Genomic DNA, 23,816 nt, shown 5'->3' on the forward strand with positions numbered 1-23,816 from the left:
GCCTAGTACGCGCACCCCTTGAGAATACAGATCCCCGTCGTTGTAGATTGTTCCAGCCTTAAATCGATCCGCGGTCGTGATACCTAGATAGTATAACAACCGAGGATCGACTTGAGGCTGGAACCATGACATCTAAATCAGGAGTATGGTCGAGAGCTCGAGCGTGTGTCAAAGCGATCGAGTCCTCATAACGGCGGTTGGCATGAGAATTTGCCGGAGCTTTGGCTCGTTCGCTTTCGTTTCGATGGGGAATGTGCTGGAGGCTGAGAGAATGTAGGGTCCAGCGCGATGTGCTTTCCTTGAGGAGTGAGGCGTAGGTATGTGTTGTGTCCTCATTCCGATTATGGGTCTCCTACGCTTTATCACTGCCGTGAAGTGTGCTTTCAGTCAATCCCGTCGCTGAGCTCGCCGCAAGCCGTCTCGCGGGATTGTGCGTAGACAGTCTTTTCGAAGCTGTCGGCTGGGACCATATCTTCATGTATGTGTGGGTCACCCGGAACGCGACCATTTCAGTTCGTCGCCCTACCGGCGCTGTTATATCCATTTTCACCTCCTCCCCCTCCTCTCCTCAAACCCCCTCTCATTCTCGCCGCCTTCCACAATGCCCCTGAGACTCGGCATCCTCTTCTCCACGTACTCATTCATCACCCTGAGAACTCTTGCAGGCGTACGATATGCATTCGGCGGCCTCTTGCTTACATCGCTCAGCCCCACATGCGGCACGCTCTTTTCCAAATCCACCTGTGCCATGCTCTTCATCGGGTGGAATTGCTTCCAGTAGGGTTGGCGTTCGATGAAATCGGGGTGTACGGCGCGGGAGCGGTCGACGGTTACTTGGAACCATTTTGTGGATTTCTTTTGGGAGGAGGCGTGCGGTGGGGGGTCGAAGGGGAGGGGTTTGGATGGCGGTGTTGGGGCGGGGGAGGTGCCGGTGGTGCCGGTGGGGGTGGGTAAGGTGCGGTTCAGGAGTTGTGAGGGGCGGAGGATCTCATCGATGCCGTCTTTCTGTGGGGTTTGCTGGATGGGCGTGTCGTCTTCATCTTCTTCGGCGGCCTGGATTTGGGCGTCGGCGTCGGTGTCGCTGGTTATGAGCTTCTCGAGAGCGAAGCGGAGGGGTGAGGCGTCGAGGGCGCTCTGAGCGGCGGCTTCATCGCGGTAGATAGCAAGGGCGACATTGTCGGCGGGATTCTGGTATTCGTACTGTGCGTGATGTGAGTAGCCGTCTGGAATGAGTAAACGTATTGGCGAAGACGTACCCGAAGATACTTGAAGGTGCTGATTTCGCCGAAGCGTTGGAGGACGCGGAATATCTCGCGGCTCTCGGATAGATTGGCGGGACGTGGCACGATGCGCAAGTGGATGGAGCGCGGTGCCAGCGCTCGGCGGGCAGACATGGCGGGTGTTGTGGTTGTGGCTGTGGGTGGGACGGATGCGGCACGAATTTACAAACTTACGATCAACAGCCATGTGGGTCACCAATTTACCAATGCTCAGGTTCGCGGAACATGCAGCAACGCGGGAAAGGAACGCTGCGCTGGGTCAGGCGGATAAGTCACGATGAGAGAGCATAGTGGGAGTGGGTTGCATGTTGATGATGGTTGTGATTATATAGTATGTGGGTGTAACGACAGCGCTCAGCTTGTCGCACCCTAAACGCCAGGCTCAACCCTAAGGGAGCTCTTCCACCCGATGGTAATATAATAATACATCTCCAGGCCCTGTCCAATGTTGCCTTGTTTCCAGCAAGATCAAGTGGTATAATGCGCCCGTAGTGACACCCCAAACGCCGTTCGCTATGCATGTAACCAAATTCGACTGATAGCACTATGAGGACCGCCTCTTCGATACACCGTTGCCCTTGGACCGCTTGCGCATGCGTACAGGTCGGGTGACGCGGACGCAGCTGTCGCGCCTTTCGTGGGCCTTCCACACTGGCATGCTGGCGAGTGACTCGATGCCTGAGGCAGACACATCGTAGTCCATATCGACGCCCTCGTCGTCTCCAGAGCTGCCAGATGCGCATGTTGATGATGAAGAGGTGGAGGATGTTCGCGACGATGGCTCGCTGACGGTGCATTGCTTTTCCTCCTCGATCATCTTGACCAGCTTGGAGAGATCGCGAGCGTGCGATGAGCTGCACTGCAGGCGCGAGCTCTGTTGGCGTTGCATCCTGAGAACGGAAGCTGCGATGCGCGAGTAGGTGGGTGGCGCCTGCTGTTCTTGCTTGGTGGAAGGCGCGCACTCATCGTCGCTTTCGGGTGTAAGAGGGCCAGCAGGATAGCAGCGGACGGTCGTGTCGATGCGAAGGCTTTGCTGGTTGAGTTGCACGGCGAGGTCGCCCATAGTGCATGGTGGAGTGGGAGGGCGATTTGGCGCGTAATGCGGGTCCATCGCCTGTGACGTGGGCGAGACGTTCATAGCTGCCCGCTCAGCTTCGTAGGCGGAGTAGTCAGGTGACGGCGCCGGGTCGAAGGAGAAGTCGCGGAACATGGTGGCCATTGTGATGTTGTTGTGAGGACGAAGTGGACGGCCGGGGTAGGTATGTTATCAACGTCGTGACAGAGAGCTAGAGACGCAAATGACGGCGGCGAAGGATGCTATAAGGCGCTGCCCATGGCGTTCCGCGGCTTGGGGGCGTGGGACTAAGGCGAGACTAGGACGCCGGGGCCAGGTTTACCATGCTTCTGGCTAGCAGCCACTGGGCACTTGCCGTTGGCGCTGCACTCCTCATTCCTCAACCGCTCCACTCGAGTAGGATTGCAATCCCGGCCTAGCTCCCAATGCTTCATCTCTATTCCCTGACGATACTCCTCTCCTATCGCGCAGAAGATGTCGATGCGGACACTATGGCATTTGCTGCAAATTGACAGCGGCGGTCATTCGCCCCCAAACTGCCGCTCTTTCATCGTCACTCCCGGCTTACTACATGACGGCAGCAGTCAGGGCTGAGTGAGGGCAGCTGGACGCGAGGATCAAGGGCTGCCTTCTGGAAGCCTGCAAGGACTCCCTCACAGCCCAAAAGCCCGCGGCACCTCTCATTCGTCGATGCCGACAATGCGGAATCTGGAGAAGCGATCGGCGCCCATCGACTGGCTGCGGAGTTTTCTAGCAAAGCCAACAGGTGCGCAGTCTGCTGCGTCTAGTCCTCGATCCAGAAGGAGAGGCAGAAGCTCCTCAGAAGCCGGTTCAAGACGGTGGATCTCAACCACGTCCCGGAAACTGCCAGCGTCAAGCTGCAGTGCGAGCTATCCTTATTCCCACGCCCAGTGTCGCTAGAGCTGCTCACTATCGCCGCTGGCGTTCCCCATCACACGGATCGGCACTGCTTAGCAGCTGAAGCTGTAGGGAACTCCCGGCACATCACACATGACCCTTCAAAATCCCACGCACGCAACTCTGAAGTTTGAACACTGGGTCATCCACACGTTTGGTGAAACCACGCGCCGCGAGATGCCACGTCCCATCGTCCCCCCTAGCAACTCGCGGCGGCTTTTTCTCTTGTTCTCTCCTATCCAAACCTCCCTTTCCTTATTTCCTATATCCAATATTCCGAACCGTCGAGTCCACTACGCTAACAAGCCTTGGGTAGCATCCGCTCCGACGTTACATGTGAAGTTTTCTTTAATTTCGGTCCTTCGTTCATGGATGGCTTCGCCACCGTGTGGATCCGCCCCGGATGCTGACCGCGACCCCTGATAGTTCCATTGGGGATCAGGGTGCTCTCCCGTCAGACGTGGCTGACTCTTGCATGAAGCCACAGTTTGAGGTACCCGAAGGTCTGGGGCGACACGTCTGTGATTCGTCAACGTTGGACTAACAACCCAACAGCGGAACTCGTTTTAGGCCTTCACCGGAATGAGCCTACCTGTTTGAGCTGTAACCTCCAATCTCCCTCTGCTCCTGAATCTTGGATCCACTCCGCCTTCCCCGTTAGTATCAGTCCCTGCGTCGTTCAATGCAGCGAATCATGGACACCGGATCTAGAATTCTGTCTTACTATACTTCGCGACCTTCTTCGTTTCTATCGCGCTATCGCTATCGCACTATCACTGAAGACGACGGCAAGTCGCGCTGCCCGAGCTGAAGTCAACCCAGCTTACTACTGACACTCCCTGAGCTTGACATTATCTCATCTAGTCAGGGTCGCAAATGAGCATGTCGATCTCGAACGCCTACTTCTCGAAACCACCAAACAGCTGTCTCGACCAGCTGTAGCGGCCTCAAACTACTTACGAATCGCGGAGGTCTGATCAACCGCTGTCGCAATGAGGATCACAGTAATCTGCCCGGGGATAAACGGGAATCAGTCCACACTGTCTCCTCAAACCTCACTGCATCGAGTCGGCGTCACCGATGCACACCGTAGCTGGGGGCTGAATAATCTCATCGCAAGTGGTCTACAGCTACGGTTCCAGTGCATATGAGGACAAGGACGTGGGGTCTATATGCTTGCGGTATCGGTTTGCTCAGACGCATGCGTAGAGGCGCGTCTTGGATGCACCAATGATGAATGTCATCGCACGCTCATCAGCTCTCTCGGACTCCCCGCGATGTCTAGTCGGCGGGGGCTGAAGACACTACTTCTTTTGACGGACGTACTCAGAATACACACCGCACCGTCTGACCCTGCCGCCAAGTCTCATTGCATGCTACGCTCGCGCGTAATGTACGTCGGACATCCCGTCCGCATTCACCTTACATTCTGTCCACAGAAATTTGACGAAACCCATTACTCAGCTTCTTCATCCCGTGGGCTCAAATATATGGAGGACATGATGGGCTTTCGCTAACAGATACAGCCTTGTATCGTCGCAGACGAGCCTCGTCGTAGTTCAGCGTCGTATAGTCGGGGACCGCCTCTCGATTTCGGCATACGGGGCCTTTGTCGGCGCTGTATGCACTGATATATGGCCCAGCTCTTCCAATGGCGTGCTTGGTGTTCCCTATAACTACATCACCTGCTCAAAGCGAGAGAATGACGGGGCGACCGCCTTTGCGCTATTTCCTGCTCTCACTGAGATATTGGAGCCCTCGCATATCTAGAATCAGCTACCAACATCAAAGTACTGCGCGCATATCCAGCCTCGTCTTAGAATGGACTCCTGCCTGACTATGCGGGGTCTTATCGATCCAAGGGGAGGACGGTTTGCGCGCACAGGTTTGCGATTGTCGTCTTCTGCGCGCAAGTCCAATGGTACTCTCCTTGAATGTAATGTACAAGCACAAGCGTTCATGCGCGCATCGTAGCGTATATATTGGCCGCTCAAATGATCCTCGACCGCAAGGATACGATTCCGATTCCAATTCCACCTCATTCAAAGAGACGACTGAACACCATGGAGCCTACATCAACGTTAGTTTACCTACTTTGTACGTACTCATCTTGATGTAGACTGCAGAGCTGTTCAAGCTTTCACTTCCATGGGGTGATTTGGCCATCTTGCAGAGATTTCGCTGACACCCAAAGTCCTCCTGATAGGCTTCAATGGCAACAATATCGCTGACACTTTGTGCGTGATTCGCAAGATACAGAGACTTGATAAGAACTCGGTACCCAAGCGAGCGTCCCATGGTTGTCGCAGCAGATTCCACCAAACCACACGCTTGTATTGCAAATACTCAGCTTGCGCGGTATACAAACCCTAAGTATCTGGTATCGATGCAAAGCAACCAGAGTTACCTGCAACGAGATCCATTCCGCTAGAGCAGAAATACTGGATAAAGTAATTTAAAATTGCAAAGGAAGGATTAATACATTTTCAACTCTCGCATTTTTACATCTTAACATTATATTCTCACAAGAGCCAGAAGCCAAGTACGATGTCTCTCTCCAAATTCAGCAAGATGTGGTTCAAGATACGACGTGGTAACCGACATGCGCCAAAAGAAGCCCTCCAACCCTCGCGAAATATGTCTAGCGAGGCAGAACCGCTTATTCTCGAGCCTCGCACTTCCGGTTGCAAGGACCCCACCCTATTCGTTCAGGAGCACATCCGTTGGCTTCACAGCACACACTTTGGAACACCCAATGAAGAGATGGCCGCCAGGGTAGGCCGTCTTAATGACTTGATCAGCAATTGGAAGGAGCGTCTCAACGCAGAAGACCTGCGAAAGACCCTATCTGAAGAGGAGATGACAAGCCTTCTGAATGACCTATCGGAGATATTCTTCGACGCGGAACTTATTCCTCATTCATCCTCATTCCAAGTTCAGTTTGGCTGGGTAGACGATCTAGACGAAAACAAAGGGAAGATTTTTGGGGTGACAAGACCCAAAAGCTACGGCTGCAGGATCGAACTGGATCCTAACATCATCAACCCGCTGAACCATAGGGTTCTTCCAAAAGTCTTTGACAAACGAAGGCAATGTCGCCTTGGTACGCTCATGCATGAGCTCTGCCACGCTTTCTTCTTCAGACATATCGGTGCGGCATGCGGTAGCAAGGTCAGTCATGGCGCGGCCTGGCAGCAATTAGCCCTAGAATTAGAGCTTGTCAGCTCGAATTTGTTGGGAATACGACTGGATTTGGGTCGATGCTTCAGCCTCATTCACGATGAAGAGAGTCTTGGCATAAAGTCAAGAGGACGTTTGGATTGGGACGAGTTCAACCTCGCTGATACTGTTGTTGGACACATGGCATTTAAGAAGCCTATACTACTTCACCCTAGTACAGTCAGGATGTGTCAGGTGATTAGATCTCGTTTGGTGCCAGAATAACCGGCCTACCGGCGCGGACGTACACCTCGATCCCAAGACCACTGCACAGCAGACCACAGCGTGCGTCATCGCCAGCCCCGCCCGCACAACAACGATCGGTGCCACAACCTCAACCTCAGCACGCAGCAGTGTGACGACAGCAACGACAACAAGAAGAGCCTCTGACACCAGAAGACGACGCAAAAGAAACCGGATATAACCCTGAAGAAGCGTCATTCGGCTGACTCGAAGAAAGAGTTGACGCACGCCCGGGTGCACGTGCGCAACGTTTCACAGGGCAGGGGTCGGATAAGCGGAAGCGGAACCTAGAAAGGACCCTGATAACGCCTGTCATGCACACTCCACACTGCGCCACGTGGCGTGCGAGAAATGAGCCACACACCAACATCGGACCGTTGTCTTTGTGCAACTTTCGTCGCAACCCAGGGCAAGATTACCGAGATGCCCGTTTTCACACACGAAACGCGCGTACTGGCTTTGACCTGCGGCCCCAAACATAGCCTCGACATACCTGTTCTTGCAGGACAAGTGTCCATCATGTCTTGGATTGCAGTTCTCCAAACCTGCCTGGCATCGTATCGGCATCACCTGCCATAACGAACCCTCGTCCCGATCCTCAGACGACCCTAACCGTCTGTGCGCGGCATGCCTCGCAATCGCGACAGATAGCCCACCCCTGTTGTGCATCCGAATCCTTCAATCTTACCACCCTTACCGCCTCACTGTTCGGTTAGAGCACCATGTCCCCAAAACGGCTGTCACGTCTTTCCAATGGGCCGAATCTCGGATCTGAGTTACTCTTTTGTTCTCCTTCAATCATGTCGAATTTATAGCCCTGTACATTAGCTCATTAATAATACGTCTGTCCCATGGGGAATCCGCCAGTTCTGGAAACGCACAATGCAAGTAATCTTGCAAAGAAGACAAAGAAGTCGGAGAAGAAGAGAAGACGAATCCATCCTATCCGGCGCATCGCAAAGTTCATTCTTGGCGATGGAACAAAACATCAGAGGAATCAGAACGACGCCCGACGACTCGGTGACCAGCTAGAAGAAGGGAAAACATGCCACGGCGCATCAAGATGGCACAACCTCCTTCCCTTCCTCGAACCGCTCTTCGCTCTGGACCCAAAACTGTCCTTCATCGAAGACCGCATCCTAGGCCGCACCCCAGCGAGATCCCACACCGATGACTACGCTCCCATATCAGCGACGCCGCCGAAATCCCTCGCCGAACTCCAAGCCCACGTGCAAGAAGCAGACCTCCCCTGCACCTGCGACGAATGCGCGCCGAAACTCTACAAAATCTCCACCTTGGCCTCCCATGGCGCCCTTCGCGACCGTCGCAACAAACACACTTCCAAAAACCACCACCGCAAAACCCCCTCCTTCTCCTCCGAAAAGGTGCCCAAACCCACCAGCCCAGCGCCCTCCCTAACTCTCCGCTTCCACGGAACCTACGAGTCCATGTCCCTAGTCCGCCACCACATATCCTGGCTCGACGCAACATACCTGCACCCGTCCGCGCGCCCCACGCCCTCGGTCCTCCACCTGCGCAGTCTACTCTCATACTGGTACCCGCATCTCACATCGCACGACCTACGCTCCACACTCTCCGCACGCCAAGTAACAACGCTCTTCGCGCATCTAAACCGCGTTTTCTTCGCCGGAAACGTACCTTCGCACAACGACCTGCTAAGCGCCGGATTCAGCTATCTAGACTCGCGCCAAAGCGATTGTTTCGGAAAGAGTTTCTACAACCCTGTTGTAGGCACGCAGGTTCTTCTGCATCCTATGCTGTATCGTGGATACAGGCCGTTGGATACACCGACGCAGACGCAGCAAGCGAGGATGAAGTCAAGGCTGGGCACACTCCTGCATGAAATGATTCATGCGTTTTTGAAGGCGTATACGTGTCGGAGTTGTCCCATGTGGGCGGCTTGTATAGGTGAGAGGGGACATGGGAGGGCGTGGCAGGTGTTGGCGAGGAAGGTGGAGCAGGTTGCGGCGGTTGTGGTGGGTGGGAATGTGGATTTGGGGAGGTGGCAGAGTGCGTTGAGCGAGTGTGAGGGTGGTGGACTGCCAAGTGTGCATGATTTGGAGGTTTGGGGGATGGGTGGTGGTGGTGGTGGGGAGAAAGGGTGCTGTTGATAGATATGTGGATGGGTAGATAGTCTTGCATTGGGTTGGCGCAGCATTTACGAAACGGAGTTTTAGACGGCTGGTATGGCTTTTGTAATGATATCCTTCTACGTTCAGGTCGCAGCATTCATCGAGTTCTGGAGCCTATCTGCATTACGTTACCGAGGCTACCCACATCATCCACCGCCCGGCATACCCGTTTCCACCCTACGCGGTTCCACAAACCCAAAGACCTCCAAATCATGTCTACTCGGATAGTGGAACCTCGCCCCAGCATTCTTCATATCATGGAAGACCCCATCCAGCCTGCCCAAGTCGAGGCTCAACCCAAACAACTTCGCGAACTCCGCCTCAACACCCAGCGCCAACCTCTGCCACGCCCTCCCATGGATTGCCAGGTTATCACCCGCAGCACGGCAAGCCCTACAACACAGTGCTAGAATCACAGCATGTATAAGCTCATGCATTAACGTAGAAAGCCGCTGTATCGCCAGGGCTCTGGTAAAGTCGCGATCGGGACTCCCGCTCATTATGACTTTTGTAGGATGCATGGCAATACATTGGACGTCGTCGCCGTTACGATTTTCTGTCACGGTGACACCGAGCGAGTTGACATTCGTTTCCAGGTAATGGCTGTGCCAGGCGAAATCGAACGGGATTGCTGCGCCGAAGAAGAACAGACATAGCAAATGCTTAATCAGTGCTTTCATATCATCGACGGTCAGAGTGCCACGTGTATCATGCGATCCAAGCCTCGCGATTAGATCTTGGTGGTAGAGCCATTTCTGTATCTCCGATGCAGATCGGATTTGCCCGATATCGAATTCCTTTTTTGGTCTGCTGAAGTACTGGATGGAGCTGCGGACTAGTTGGAGGGCTTCGTATCGTCCCGATCTCATTCGGGAGTTGTAGATGATGGTGGGCCGCTGGAGGGGTAGGATGGGGATCTCGTTTGGGGGATGATTGAGGTAGCAAGAGTAGGGGTAGTTTAAGTAATGGTCTCTTGCGCAATCCTCGCAGAGGCAATCTTTGACGAAGGTTCGGGCTAGGAGGCGGTCGTAGAAGACTGCTCTGGGTTCTTTTAGAGGTTCTATGGGTGGATGAGTGTTGTTCTGTCCATTTGAAGCCATAGTAAAGTATCCTGTGATGGGTAGAGGCTGAACAAGGCGCAGAGAGATCTCACTTCATATCTCAAGACCTGTTTGCCTGTTTCTTTGTGATTATGGCTTGTTGTTCACGACTTCTGCGGTACGCGGCTCTAGACCTTTCCAGCTATGAAACTCTTGAGAGGAAAACTCTCAGGGTTTCGAATCATGTGTTTCGGACGGATTCACATCATCGTAGTAATTAAGCCAATGTCTCGATCGGATACGATGTGCGGTGGTCGAGCTTTTGAACGTCCCAAATAGTGTGAGACTTTACGGCCCAGTGCGTATATAGCTACAATGCGATGTCATCGCAAGCAAGTAGCTTAAGCAATAACAACCCACTCAGCCAATCTCTGTAAAAGACATACAACCAATTCATCATGTGTAGACAGCTTTGCGATGCATACAACATGTCTATAACTTCTCTCGACGTTGAATATCCGAAGACGCCACGGGAATACATCGACATGATCATCGATCGTCACAACAAAACCCGTCTACAGCGGCTCGGGGCCTGTATAAACAATGAGAAATGCCGCAATCCCTGTGACAAAGCCATCGGCGCTGTAAAGTACACCAACAAGCTGGGAAACCAAACACGTGAGCGCGACCCACTGCGAGAGACCAGCCATCATGCCCTCCGACTTTCCGACGAAGTTAAAGCTATCATGTCAGAGGGACCTGAGTTTGCCAATGACGAGCAGCTAGATGCGATGTCATCCTTCAAAAGACTGCTAGAGGACAGAGCAACGGGCTCTCTACTGCGAAGACTGGGGTGGTCTGATCCAAGAAGCGTCTCCAAGGACCAGATGAAGTATCTAATAAAGCTCTTGTCAGCAATCTTCTTCCGCGACTATCAGATGGAGCTTGACTTCGAATGGAAAACCCGCAACGACGATTATTTTGGCCGTTACACATGCGATGTGCACCCCAAAATTGAAATGTCGGCTTTCAACTACATGGATGCTTCGCCCCACGGAAACCTATCTGCCCGAACCATGTCACACCTAAGCACCCTTCTTCACGAGCTGGTACACGCATATCTGGGTATCTACGCTTGTAGGTGCCCATCGTTTGTGAAAGATGTTGAATCACTCAAGGGACACGGACTAGCGTGGCAGCGGATTGCGAGCTCGGTGGAACACAATGCTCCTCGTTTCATTCACCTACCTCTAATTCTGGGAAGATTCACCTCCATACAAGCTAATTGGGGTGTACCGCTATATTGGCCAACTCAGCAAGAAGTCAAAGAGTGGGATTTGGAACGGATGGTAACTTAGGGTGTCAGGGAGAGTGATTCTGAGTGAACCTCTTGGTGTATTGTAGTTAGTAAATCAAACGTTGATCGTTGTATAAGCAAAAGCCCCAATGTCATGTGGCCTTTTCGCATGTCTCTGATCGTTGGTATCTGTGCGGATGACATGACGCCTGTCTCGCTCACGATGAAAACGCTTGTAAATGTACATACTGGAGATTATGTTGAGCTTGGTAAGCAGAGGGGTCTTCCTCAGCAAGTCGCGTTGACACAGTGCGAAGGCACGCCAGTATGTTTGCTTCTCGAACACTCAATCCTGTACGATTGTGAGAGCGTGTGGAAGATGTCTCAAGCTTGGGTCACAAGCAATGAGGAAGTTGTCCAGACGTCATGCGCAAGATCAAACTTCTGTCGCCAGTACTATATATCGGTAATGCAAGCCTGTCGCAAAGATTTGTAGAAACCAGGACGAGACAAGCCTAATAGTATTGACAATACGATCACAAAAGCTCGACGTAAGGCCTCACAGTCCAGTACGAACCATGGCCTCTACCGATTTACTGCACCGCAGAGGCCCACCTAGCACGCCCAAGGAGTTTCTCGCTATGGTTGTCGAGCTCGGAAAGAGAAGGAAGTCGCAGCGCTTGGCGGACCAGCATCTGCACCCATGTGGGCCCTCATGTGGGGGAGACATTGCTGCCGAGGGAACCCACGGTGAATCAGGATATCGAGAGCGAGCGCGCTTATGCATAGATGGTCACTATGCTCTTCGACTCGCCGATGAGATCCAGCGTAGCATGAAACTAGGCAAACCCGGATTCAGCGACGAACAGAAGGAAGCAAGCAATGATTGGGAGGGATTGTGCAAAGACAAGTCGGAGGACTCTTTGTTACAAAGACTAGGGCACGATAATGGCAGGGATGTCTCCGAGGATGAGATGAAGAGGCTGATGGACGTCCTCTCTGGAATCTTCTTTCCAACTAGGTCAACGGACGCTCAGATGGATGTGGGCTTTACATGGGAAGATTGGACAGACAGGCCACAGGAACTTGCAGAATACCGGGAACGTTGCCTAGGAAAACCTCGGATCCGTATGTGCGCCTTCAATTATATCGGCGTGGGAGGCCATGGTAACTTGAACGTGGTGGCCTTGCACCGCCTAGCCACCATCCTTCACGAGCTCGTGCACGCATATCTAGATCACTATGCCTGCCGTTGCAAAGACGTCTCAAACTCGTACGAGGAGAACGTCAATCAATCAGAGGGTCATGGAAGAGCTTGGCAGCGAATAGCGGCTTCGGTCGAACTCGCTGCTCCGGAAACCCTTGGTTATCCGTTAGAAATGGGCAGATTTGAGTCGCTTAAGTTGGCTTGGAAACATCTGAAACATTGGCCGAGCGAGGACGAAGTCAAAAGCTGGCAGTTGAAGTACAGTGGAAGGAAAGAGGATGAAGACGAGGACAAGGACAAAGAAGTCGAAGGTGAAGACGAATTAGACTAGGGATGGGGATCAGACGGGAGACGAGATTGGGTTGCTTTGTTATTCTAGTTTGGTTGAAACCGTTCGTCGTAGCGAAGAGTGCAATAACTTGAGGGAAACAATAATTGATCAGTACCAGTCATGCCAGCGTGAAACATGCACGTACGCTCGACGGCCACTCCTGTTGATGCGGCGACGACGGAGGGGTTTGGATCGGGTCACCTTATGCGAGGGAAAAGCTAAATACCCTAGAGCCTACATTAAGATAAGACTATGCGAAGTAGGAAGCCTAAAGTCAACGTAGGCTCTAGAGTGTTTATTTTTTCCCTTGTGTAAGGTGGGGTTGTAGAAAGGAAGCTGCGATATATTGATTTGCTGCATCATCGTCGTGCAGGTGCGGGGCCGAACTCCGCGCTAGTCACCCGCTCCTACCACAGCTGAGCACAAACTCCTCGAACAGCACCCCACAGCTTTCTCGAACGTGGCAGTATGCGAGCTACAGAGAAATGTTGGCACGGTCGATGATATGGAGCCTTGTGCCGAGAGACTTCGCTCCATGCCGACTGGCGGCACACCGACCAAATCGTGGTTACCGCATCCACTTCAACGAGTACCCAAACACTTCGCTCCACCTAACGCGTCATATCATCGTGTGACTACAGGCGATCCTAACGAAGAGGCTTCTCGCTCGCGTAGTCGCTCGAAGAAAATGGTTTACGGAGTTCTCTTCGGCGCATTGGTCATCGGCGGCGGAAGCTCGGGCTGGTACTTCAATCAACGTGCCAGAAGAGGCGATTTCCCGAGCTTGTACGAAGCCGATATCGAGGCGGTGACGAAGGGCTTAGAGCGAAATCATTTTACTAGTGTGGATCTTGTCAAGGCAAGTAGCTGGCATTGAACACCATCCCCGAATTCGTTGCTTAACGCTGCCAAACAGACTTACATCACTCGTATCAATGAAGTGAACAACATATTGCGCCCAGTCATCGAGATCAATCCTGATGCGCTGGATATAGCGACTGCACTTGATGAGGAACGCTCGAAGGGCACGGTGCGAGGGTGAGTACGAGGTTAGAGATACTCACGACATCCGCTGACTTTCAGACCGATGCATGGCATCCCTATACTCATCAAAGACACGGTGAGTACTTCACTTCAACTGAAGCAACATGTATCTGCATTTCTAGAAAGTTAACACTGATATCAGATCGCCACAAAAGACAAGATGAACAACACCGCTGGATCCTACGCGCTCGTCGGAGCTAAGGTTCCATCTGATTCGACTATCGCGAAGAAGCTCAGAGAGGCAGGTGCCATCATCCTGGGGAAGACAAATCCTAGCGAGTGGGGCAGCTTCCGGATACCATGGGACTCGAGTAACGGCTGGTCAGCGTATGGCGGACAGACATACGGAGCGTTCTATCCTCATCAAGATCCGTCTGGTAGTTCCAGTGGAAGTGCCGTTGCAGCTTCGTAAGTAAGTATACCAAAGTGTAGATACCGACTGATGATGAAGGCTTGGTTTAGCTACCGTAACCCTGGGCGGCGAGACTTATGGTTCTATCATCGACCCCGCCAGTGTCAACAACGTCGTCGGAATGAAGCCAAGTACGCATAACTGAACCTAAGAACGACCCATCAGCTGACTCAAAACATCCGTTGGATTTACGTCTCGCTATCTTGTCGTACCAATCAGCGAGCGCATGGACACCATCGGCCCCTTAACAAAAACCGTCAAAGACTCCGCCTACGTCCTCCAAAGCATCGTAGGCACCGACGTATACGACAACTACACCTCTGCCATCCCAGACAATGTCGACAAAGACTTCGTCGGCGCCTGCAAGCTTTCCGCACTCAAAGGCGCGCGACTAGGTGTCCCTCGCAACGTGATCAACCTCATGTCAGACAACACAACAGACTCCATGATCGCAGCTTACAACAACACCCTAGACATCTTACGCTCAGCAGGCGCAACAGTCATCGACACCGATTTCCCAGCTGCCCAAGACTTCCTAAACGATACCCTGCTAGCCCTACAAATCATGTCCGCCGATTTCGTCGTAAACATCGGATCCTACCTCAAACAACTAGCCTACAACCCGCACAACATCTCCACCCTCCTCGAACTCCGAGCCTGGACGCGTCAAAGCCGACTAGAAGGCTACCCATCCAAATCAACAGGCGTCTGGGATTTTGCGCTGGACAACTGGAATAACACGACTCCAGAGTTCTGGCAAGCGTACCAAAAAGGTCTGTACTACAACAGCGAAGGAGGCTTGCTTGGAACGATCAAACGGCACGGTCTCGATGCTGTTATTCTGCCGTCGAAGTTTTCGTGGTCCTTTGCTGCTGTTGCTGGGGCGCCGGTTGTGAGTATGCCGATGGGGGCTATGGGGGATAAGCAGCCGGTTGTGGTTGATCCTGATGGGTTGGTGCAGTCGGGGCCGGGGATACCGTTTGGGTTCAGTTTCTTGGGGGAGAAGTGGAGTGATGCCAAGATTGTTGGACTGGCGTATGCGATGGAGCAAAGGACGCGCGTGAGGGGGGAGGTGAAGCCGATTGTTAAGCCGCGAACTGAGCTTTGGGACGTTGTTGGGAGGGAGTAGATGTGCTTGCTATCTTGGCTCATAATTCGAATCGAGATCAAAGCAGTCAGCGCACTGCGTCAGCATCCGGACTTCTTCATTTCACGCTGGCCGCACAACTTTGTCAGTATTGGAACAAGTATGTGGAGCCTACCAGATACCCTTCCATACAATGACGAAAGGTGGATCTTTAAGGGTACACGAAGCGAAGAGCGTTTTGGCAGCGGCCACCTGGGGTCTACAACACAATCATGCCACGACATGCGTAGGGATCAGAGAGAGTACAATGGGCCGATTCTACAACCCATTCAGTCCGCGTCGGTCCATAGTTGCAGATGCAGGTACGGATGCGGATGCAAATGCAGGAACAACCCCCGGATCCACTACAGAGCAACCGCAATCGAAGGAACGCACAGCGGCGCCGAAAAGCCGTCACGCACCGCACCCCTCCGTCGGCACCATCCCAGACAGACTAGACGATATAAAAGACTACGTACGCGGTGTCAGCAGCTACATCCAATGGCTTCAAGGCCTCACCGAACACGAACGATCGAACGTCACCCGCGTTACAGAGATCAAGCGCGAACTGAAGAGTGCGCACCGCGATCTCGAGAAGCTCGATGCCAACCTATACTGCGAGATTGGAGATGAAATTGAGGCACTGGTCAAAGATGCGAAGAGACATGCTTGGCGGTCGTATAAGAATGTGGTGAAGCTTGAGGAGAGGTTGCGAGGACCGAAGAGCGGAGATGATACCGGCGTCAAGCTGCGAAGGATTTCGGGGCCGCAGAATGGAGGGAGGAGGAATACGTCGACGGATAATGGAAAGGTTGAGGCGTATGTTCGTGGGGAGGCGGAGGAAGAGAAGCAGGCGTTTGAAGACGCTCTTGACGTGCGTGGACGGCCTGTTGAAGGCGACCACTACGAAGACACGTACCTCATGTCCGGTGGGCTACCGGTTGGAGATATACAACCGCCAGTTGCAGTCCAGAGAGCAGGACGCGCCAACGCATTCGAGGCGCTGAGACAACTACCGCGTCTCATCATCCACGGAGCGCCGTCGCAATGCTCAGAGAGTCTGCACCTACCTACAACGCATCCCCTCAAGTTCCCGCAACCGAGAGACGAAGTCAAGCTGCGCGTACAAGAAGAGGAGGCCAACATGGATCCTGTTCTGCGCGACCCGTACAAAGAGCGCCGAGGTAGCTGCAACGGCTTCATGATCACCGAGATGACGATGCAAGGGATCGAGGACGCTCGCTTCGTTCTGCCTTATCTGCACTATATGAAGCTTCACGAGCTGCGTGCGATCAAAGAGTGGCTGAGCAATGCAGGCTTCATTGCGAGCTCGGGTTCGATGAGTCGCATGGAGAAGGCTCTTCTGTGTATACAGCTCCTGCAGACTGGCTGTCGATATGAAACATTGGCTGTAATCCACTCGCGCGCGCCGCGGCAAGTCATGGAGTCGTGCAATGAAGTCATGCGAGCGTTGCTGCAATGGCATCGGATGACGGTCGACGATGGCGACATAGGAGACCAGGCCGAATACATCGTTCTCTGGGGTATCTGGCACAAGTACGTCGTCTCTGATGGAAGAGCAGGGCTGTACTTTGGTTTCGACTGGACGTGTCTCGCCAAAGTCCTCGTCGCACTCAACGTGTACATGGGCCGCTGGCGCATGCAGGGCAAGTTTGCCATGGACAGTCCTGCATTTGCATGGGGCAAGTTCTTCGTGCCGGCGGTCGATGGCAGAGAAGTCCCGGATACGATGGATGGAAACCAAGGAGAGCGTAATGACGCCGAGAGGAGGTCTCTGGACGAGGTGGCTCGGCGGGGTACAACTGTGTGAGCGGAAGCACAGACGGGTGAAGGACTCTTTTTGGCACGGTCAAACGGCCTTTTCCCTCAGGACGCAGCACGGCAATTCGGCTCGTATAGAGTGGCGCGCAGGCCGGCAATGGTGGGCCATGACGATGCGGATCCATTAAGCGTTTAGGATTCGTGCTCCACATCGTATCGCTATCGCAGCGGCATATCGCATGGCAGCGCGAGTGGCGTAGAGAGCAGACGGTCGCTTCAAGGGTCGCAGTGCAGCGTGCCTGGTGTTTCACAATCTCCTTGGCTCCCGGCCTGGCGCAAAGCCACCCGCGGTATGCAGGTGAGACACGATAGCGCGAGGTCGCACAAGCGGCTGGGGGAGTCGTTTGCGGCCTGCTCGAGACCAAACGACGGCAACGGACAGCGAGTGAGGCGAGTGCAATATTCAATGAACCGATCCTCAGCCAGCAAGCCATTGAATGCACAGAGCGCTCAGGAGAGTCGCTATTCTCGGGGATCGACAAGCGCCGTTTGTAGTTTAAGGTCCGCCGACCAATGGCGAGCGGCAGGGAGCATTTGTGCACTAGACGACTCCTTAAATCTGCGTGCAGGGCAGCACCCCAAATGCTCTTCACCACGCTGTCTCTAAAACGCGGCCCTGACGCTCCCTTGAACGACTTTCCCCTCGTTTTCCTTTTCTCGTCACGAGAATCCACTCTTTACTCAGCACTCGCTATCCCAGTCGCTCCTTGCTACAATCACCAACAGCGCGTCTGGTCTACGCGCACTACCACGCTCTTTACACATCGTGCTTACAGATCATCGTAATACGCCGAGATGAAGTCATTCGCCCTTTCCACGGCTGCGCTTATCGCAGGCCTTATCTCGACCACCACTGCGCAGACGCACACCGACTGTACGCGACTTGAGGTTTACTTGCGACAGACGTACTGACGTAGACAGGCAACCCGCTCAACACCACAGGATGTCCCGACATGGAGGCGCTTGGCGGAAACGCCACCTTCAACTGGAACAAGACCGGTATCCCGAACAACGACAAGATCTGGCGCATGCCCAACCAGGGCAAGATCGACTGGAACGAGAAGGGCGCGACCTTTGCCATTGAGCGATCCGGCGACTCTCCCACGGCGAACTCGGTCTTTTACATGCTCTTCGGCCGCCTCGAGGTAGTCATGAAGGTGGCTACCGGCAAGGGTATCATCTCCAGTGCCATCCTGCAGTCCGAGGCGCTCGACGAGATCGACTGGGAGTTCCGCGGCGACGACAAGATGATCCTGACCAACTACTTCGGCAAGGGCGACACCGAGACCTACGACCGCGGCAAGGATTTTGATCTTGGCTTCAACCCCCAGGACGGCTACCACAACTACACCATCGACTGGACAAAGGACCGCATCAAGTGGTATGTGGACGACAAGGAGGTCAGGGAGCTCACCCCGGACGAGGCTAAGAACGGCACTCGTTACCCTCAAACACCCATGAACGTTCGTCTCGGATCGTGGGCTGCGGGTGACCCCAACAAGAACGACCCTGGTGTTATTGAGTGGGCTGGTGGCGTGACAGACTTCGACAAGAGCCCCTACATCATGACTATCCAGTCCGTCTACGCGGAAGACTACACCAAGGCTGCCAAGTACTCGTGGGAGGGCATGGACGCATCTGGTGACTGGGAGAAGGTCAAGGTCATCCAGTAAGTTTACGTCCGTCTCCCAACCAGCACAGAACTAACAGGACACAGGGGCAAATCCGAAACCCTCGAGGAGATCAAGTCTCCCCACGGAGTCAGGAACCGCTTCAACGACCTTTCCAAGGGCGCCAAGATCGGCATCATCGCCGGTATCCTCGGATTCGTAGCCATTGCCTCCATCATCATCCTCTTCTGCTGCATCAAGCAACGCCGCGCAGGCAGGAAGGAGGCGCAAGCACTCCTCGCCGAAGAGCAAAAGGAGGCTGCCGAGCTGAGCGAGTACAAGGCGCAGATGCAGGCCGGCAGGTTTGCCATGGGGTCCAACAACCGCGTCTAGATGCCACGAGGGGAGGCGTAGTTGGAGTTGCGGATATAACAATTCTTAATAGAAAGGGGTTTTCTTGCAGCTGGATGGCAGCTTTCCTTGTTGAATAGAGGCTGTTGTTCTCTTGTCATGTCAGTGTTACGACCAGTTGATTTCTTTGTTTCTTGCATGCCGTCCTTTTCATATACCCTTGCGCTGCTTGTTGTCGACCAAGGCTATAGCTTAGTATTTAGTTTGCAATACACTTACCACGGCTTGATGTTGTGTGGTTAAGATCTGACGGCATGCGGCTCTGCAGTGCGTGAATGTTGGTGGCGGCTGACATGTGACGGGCGTTCTCCACAACCCCGGACATATGGCGGCATGCATGGTGCGGCCTGCGCCGGCTAACTTTAAGCTGCCTCGGCATGTGAGCGGCGGGCTTCCGTCGTTGACTTTCACCACTGCCACATTCGTTTCCTCAACTTTCAACCAATATTGCAAAAATGGCTTCTTTTTCACGTTCAATAAGACCCCTCACTCGCGTTGCTACCGCTTCGTCGCGCTCGCTGCGACCGGCTGCCCGCGCCGCCCCGCAGTATGTATACACCACGACGGCGACAATGCACAAGACTAACACCATGGCCACCCAGATTACGATGCCTCTCAACCACTGCCGCTCGCCGGGAAGCGATTGACATCTCAGATGTGCCGCCGACGCCTATTACGCACCTGTCCGAGACGGAGATGCTCATGGGCGAGTCCGTCTCGAAATTCGCCAACGAAGCCATCCTGCCCAAGGCGCGAGCCATGGACGAGGCCGAAGCGATGGACCCGGCGGTTGTAGAGCAGCTCTTCGAGCAAGGTCTCATGGGCATCGAGATACCCGAGGAATACGGCGGCTCAGGCATGAACTTCACATCGGCCATCATCGCCATCGAGGAGCTCGCGCGCGTCGACCCCAGTGTGAGCGTCATGTGCGACGTCCACAACACACTTGTCAACACAGCCATCCTGAAGTACGGCTCCGAGAAGCTTAAGAAGGAATGGCTGCCTAAGCTCGCCACCAACACCGTCGGTTCCTTCTGTCTCTCAGAGCCTGTATCCGGATCCGATGCCTTCGCCCTCGCTACAAAGGCCACACGAACAGACAACGGCTACAAGATCAGCGGAAGCAAGATGTGGATAACGAACAGCGTCGAAGCCAACTTCTTCATTGTCTTCGCCAACCTCGATCCCAGCAAGAAGTACAAGGGCATCACTGCGTTTATCGTAGAGAAGGGCACACCGGGCTTCTCTATCGCGAAGAAGGAGAAGAAACTCGGTATCAAGGCGAGCAGTACCTGCGTCATCAACTTCGACGACGTCGAGATCCCCAAGGACAATCTGCTGGGTAAGGAGTTTGAGGGCTACAAGTACGCTATTGCGCTGTTGAACGAGGGTCGTATCGGCATCGCAGCACAGATGACGGGTCTTGCGCTGGGAGCTTGGGAGAACGCCGCTGGGTACGTCTAACATTCTCCACCAATGTGTCAACATATCTGAACATGCACTAACACCCCACAGCTACGCCTGGAACGACCGCAAGCAATTCGGCCAACTAATCGGCGAATTCCAATCCATGCAGCACCAACTCGCCCAAGCCTGGACCGAAATCCAAGCCGCCCGCGCCCTCGTCTACAACGCCGCGCGCAAGAAGGAGGCGGGTGAGGACTTCATCATGGATGCTGCTATGGCGAAGCTCATGTCGAGTCAAGTCGCTGGACGTGTGAGCGGCCAGGCGATTGAGTGGATGGGTGGTATGGGCTTTGTGAGGGAGGGGCTTGCGGAGAAGTATTTCAGGGATAGTAAGATTGGCGCGATTTATGAGGGGACGAGTAATATTCAGCTTACGACTATTGGGAAGCATTTGCAGAAGAGGTATACGAAGTAGGGAGGTTAAGCATGCCGATTAGAGCAATTGAAGAGTAACAGTGTATTCGTCAGAGCTTTTCTCACTAAGGAAGTGGATGACATGAAAAAAACTTCAGTACGATGATGGGAAGGGGTATGGCTTCTCTATTGTGTATCTTGCTGTGTTGCTGTTTTACTACAATGTTGTGGAGTCTGCCTAGGCATCGACTGCAGTCATCATCTAGACATGTATTGATGACATAAACCACAGTATCGCGTGTCAAAGGGGTATAATCCCTCCCCTGTGTCTTGATGTCTTACTACTCTACTACCGTGTTGTGTAATTTGCGCAGGCATCGTTTCTCATTGTTCTCTACTTCTAACTTTAATAAATAATTTACTTATATTAATACTACTAGTTCTATTAAGCACTTATTACTTATACTTATATAATAACTAAAATATAAGTACTTATTACTACTTACTTAAACGCTAATATTTTTTTAATAACTTAGTTTTTACTATAAAGTTTAAGTATATTTAAAAAGCTAAGTTTACTTTTATTTAAAACCTTTTTACTTATAATTTTATTAAAGAGCTAAAGTAAAGCTTATATTTTATTTTTTAACTGAGCTTTTACTACTATATTATTTATAATATTATTAGTATTTATTTATTAAGTAATATATATAAAAAGCTTTTACTTTATTTAGTAAATTACTTATAAAGTAATTTTATATTCTAAAAATAAAATAGAACTTATTATATTTTATTTTAAATTTTATTAAATTTATAAATATTTTTAGTATATAATAGTATTTCTATTTATACGCTTAGAACTTTAGTCTAAACTATACTATATTAAGTAAGTTAGCTATAAGTTAAAGCTAAGTATAAAGATTTTATTAATATAGTAGTTATCTTAGCTTTATATTTTATTTTATTATTAAATATATTATTTTTTTAAAGCTAAAAGTTTTTTTTTAATATACTATTATAAGTAGTATAGTAGTAAAACTAGTAATATAATAAGAGGCTAAATAGCTATTAAGCTTAAGAGTTAGTGCGCTAGAGAAAGCTAGGTCTAAATAGTGTTTAGATAAGAATATACATATATATATATATATAATATAATTAATTTATATTAAGTACCTATTCTAATAGAGATACTACTAATCTCTCTACTATATATAGCAACTAACTAAAACTTAACTTATTTAGTCTTCTACTTTAGAAAGGCTACGCGCTACCTTTAAGTGCGCATTTTACCTACTAAAGGCTTATTAGAATAATAGTTTAACTAAGCTTTAAAAGAGAAGAGACGTAATTATTATATAATATAATAAAATAAGTAATAGGTAAGTATATAAAATAGAGAATAAGATAATATATAGAATAGTATACCTAAGAGATACGTAGAAGTAAACTATAAGCTATAAAAACCTAACTATATAGAAACCTAAGAAGTAGGCGTACTAAAAGACCTCTAATAATATAAATAATTAGATAATAATAACTACTACTTAGGCTAATAGATAATATAGCTATAGTAGCGCTACGCTAAGTAATATAAAGAGCTAAATAAGAGGTTTAGACTAGGCTAATTACTCTTTAGAGAACTGTATAGATAGAAAATAATAAGATAGAAAGTATATAGCTATATTATTCTACTAAGAATAAATAATAAGACCTAAAAAAAGTTAGAAGAGCTAATATAGTAGATCTTAATTTAGATATAGCTAGAAAAGAAGAGACTAAATAATAAGATAGTAGTAGAAAGCTATTATAGTATATAAAAAAGGCGGTAATAGCTCTTCTAGTAAAGAATATCTAACTTTATTAGTAAATAAATAGTTAAATCTAATTAATAGTACTTATACGTTTAATATTTATACTAGCTATTATACTATTTATAATACTTATATACTACTTTGTATAAATAAGTAAGAGTTAATCTAATAAGGCTAAGATTAATAAATAATCTAAGTTAGTTACTAAAGCCTCTTTAAAAGCCTAATTTACTAAATAACTATCTTTACCTCTCTAAACTAAGCTTATAAAGTCTAAAGCAATACTTATATTATTCTAGAAGAATATTAAGATGCTAGATATTCTAGAGTTCTTAGGCACTGCTAGCTAGCAGCCTTAGATACAACTTCTAGTATAACTCTAAAATAATAATATAGTAAGACTTCTTTAGATAATAGCTTAGTCTCTCTAGTAGCTAAGTAATTGCTTTCTAGTCTATTCTATCTAGCTTTCTCTATACCTATTAGAGATAGTTCTAGTGTTTAATAGAACTAATATTACTACGTTCTTTAAGCGCTTTAAAAATATATTAAAGTACTATAAGTTTATAGATAAAATAAAGATTAATTACCTTTTAGCGTACTATAAATCTAAGTAGAGAGTAATTATCTAAGCTTTAAATAAATATACTAACGCTCTAGTTACTAAATTCTAGAAGAAGTTTAAAGAGGCTCTTAGAAAGCTCTTTTATATAAATAATAAAGACTAACAGAAAGCTTAAGCTAAGTACTTTAAGTACTAGCTTCTATAGTGCTAAGCTAGGTCTAATCTAAATATTAAGAAATACCTATAAGAATTTTAGATTTGTAGTAAGCGCTATATTAAAGTATTAACTATTAATAAAGATTACTAAGAGTTCTACTTAGTTAAGAGACTACTCTTTAGATATACTATAAAGATACTTAATAAGTTTAGTTTAAAGACTAATAACCTAAAGGCATTTAACTATACTAAGAT

The 23,816-nt window shown here is 50.4% G+C and overlaps 6 protein-coding genes across 6 annotated transcripts; 4 read left to right on the forward strand and 2 right to left on the reverse strand.

Annotated features, from left to right (window-relative positions):
* Positions 1 to 546: 546 nt before the first annotated feature.
* On the reverse strand, positions 547 to 1,394 carry J4E93_004699 (uncharacterized protein; the record flags this gene model as incomplete). The annotated part of the gene is made up of 2 exons (XM_049342626.1): positions 547 to 1,200; positions 1,257 to 1,394. The coding sequence occupies 2 exons, from the start codon at positions 1,392 to 1,394 to the stop codon at positions 547 to 549; spliced, it is 792 nt and encodes a 263-aa protein (XP_049200778.1).
* A 430-nt stretch (positions 1,395 to 1,824) lies between these two features.
* Positions 1,825 to 2,499, reverse strand: J4E93_004700 (uncharacterized protein; the record flags this gene model as incomplete). The annotated part of the gene is made up of 1 exon (XM_049342627.1): positions 1,825 to 2,499. One exon carries the CDS (start codon positions 2,497 to 2,499, stop codon positions 1,825 to 1,827), a length of 675 nt encoding a protein of 224 aa, XP_049200779.1.
* An 11,468-nt stretch (positions 2,500 to 13,967) lies between these two features.
* Positions 13,968 to 15,348, forward strand: J4E93_004701 (uncharacterized protein; the record flags this gene model as incomplete). Its single annotated transcript, XM_049342628.1, has 2 exons — positions 13,968 to 14,215; positions 14,439 to 15,348. The coding sequence occupies 2 exons, from the start codon at positions 13,968 to 13,970 to the stop codon at positions 15,346 to 15,348; spliced, it is 1,158 nt and encodes a 385-aa protein (XP_049200780.1).
* A 151-nt stretch (positions 15,349 to 15,499) lies between these two features.
* Positions 15,500 to 17,176, forward strand: J4E93_004702 (uncharacterized protein; the record flags this gene model as incomplete). Its single annotated transcript, XM_049342629.1, has 1 exon — positions 15,500 to 17,176. The coding sequence occupies one exon, from the start codon at positions 15,500 to 15,502 to the stop codon at positions 17,174 to 17,176; it is 1,677 nt and encodes a 558-aa protein (XP_049200781.1).
* An 806-nt stretch (positions 17,177 to 17,982) lies between these two features.
* J4E93_004703 (uncharacterized protein) lies at positions 17,983 to 19,190 on the forward strand (the record flags this gene model as incomplete). The annotated part of the gene is made up of 3 exons (XM_049342630.1): positions 17,983 to 18,061; positions 18,109 to 18,856; positions 18,905 to 19,190. 3 exons carry the CDS (start codon positions 17,983 to 17,985, stop codon positions 19,188 to 19,190), a joined length of 1,113 nt encoding a protein of 370 aa, XP_049200782.1.
* A 473-nt stretch (positions 19,191 to 19,663) lies between these two features.
* J4E93_004704 (uncharacterized protein) lies at positions 19,664 to 21,090 on the forward strand (the record flags this gene model as incomplete). The annotated part of the gene is made up of 3 exons (XM_049342631.1): positions 19,664 to 19,755; positions 19,811 to 20,662; positions 20,724 to 21,090. The coding sequence occupies 3 exons, from the start codon at positions 19,664 to 19,666 to the stop codon at positions 21,088 to 21,090; spliced, it is 1,311 nt and encodes a 436-aa protein (XP_049200783.1).
* Positions 21,091 to 23,816: the final 2,726 nt, after the last annotated feature.

Source organism: Alternaria ventricosa (genome assembly GCF_023758065.1).
Source record: "Alternaria ventricosa strain BMP 2768 chromosome Unknown scaffold_6, whole genome shotgun sequence".
In the NCBI taxonomy this organism is placed as follows: Eukaryota; Fungi; Ascomycota; class Dothideomycetes; order Pleosporales; family Pleosporaceae; genus Alternaria; species Alternaria ventricosa.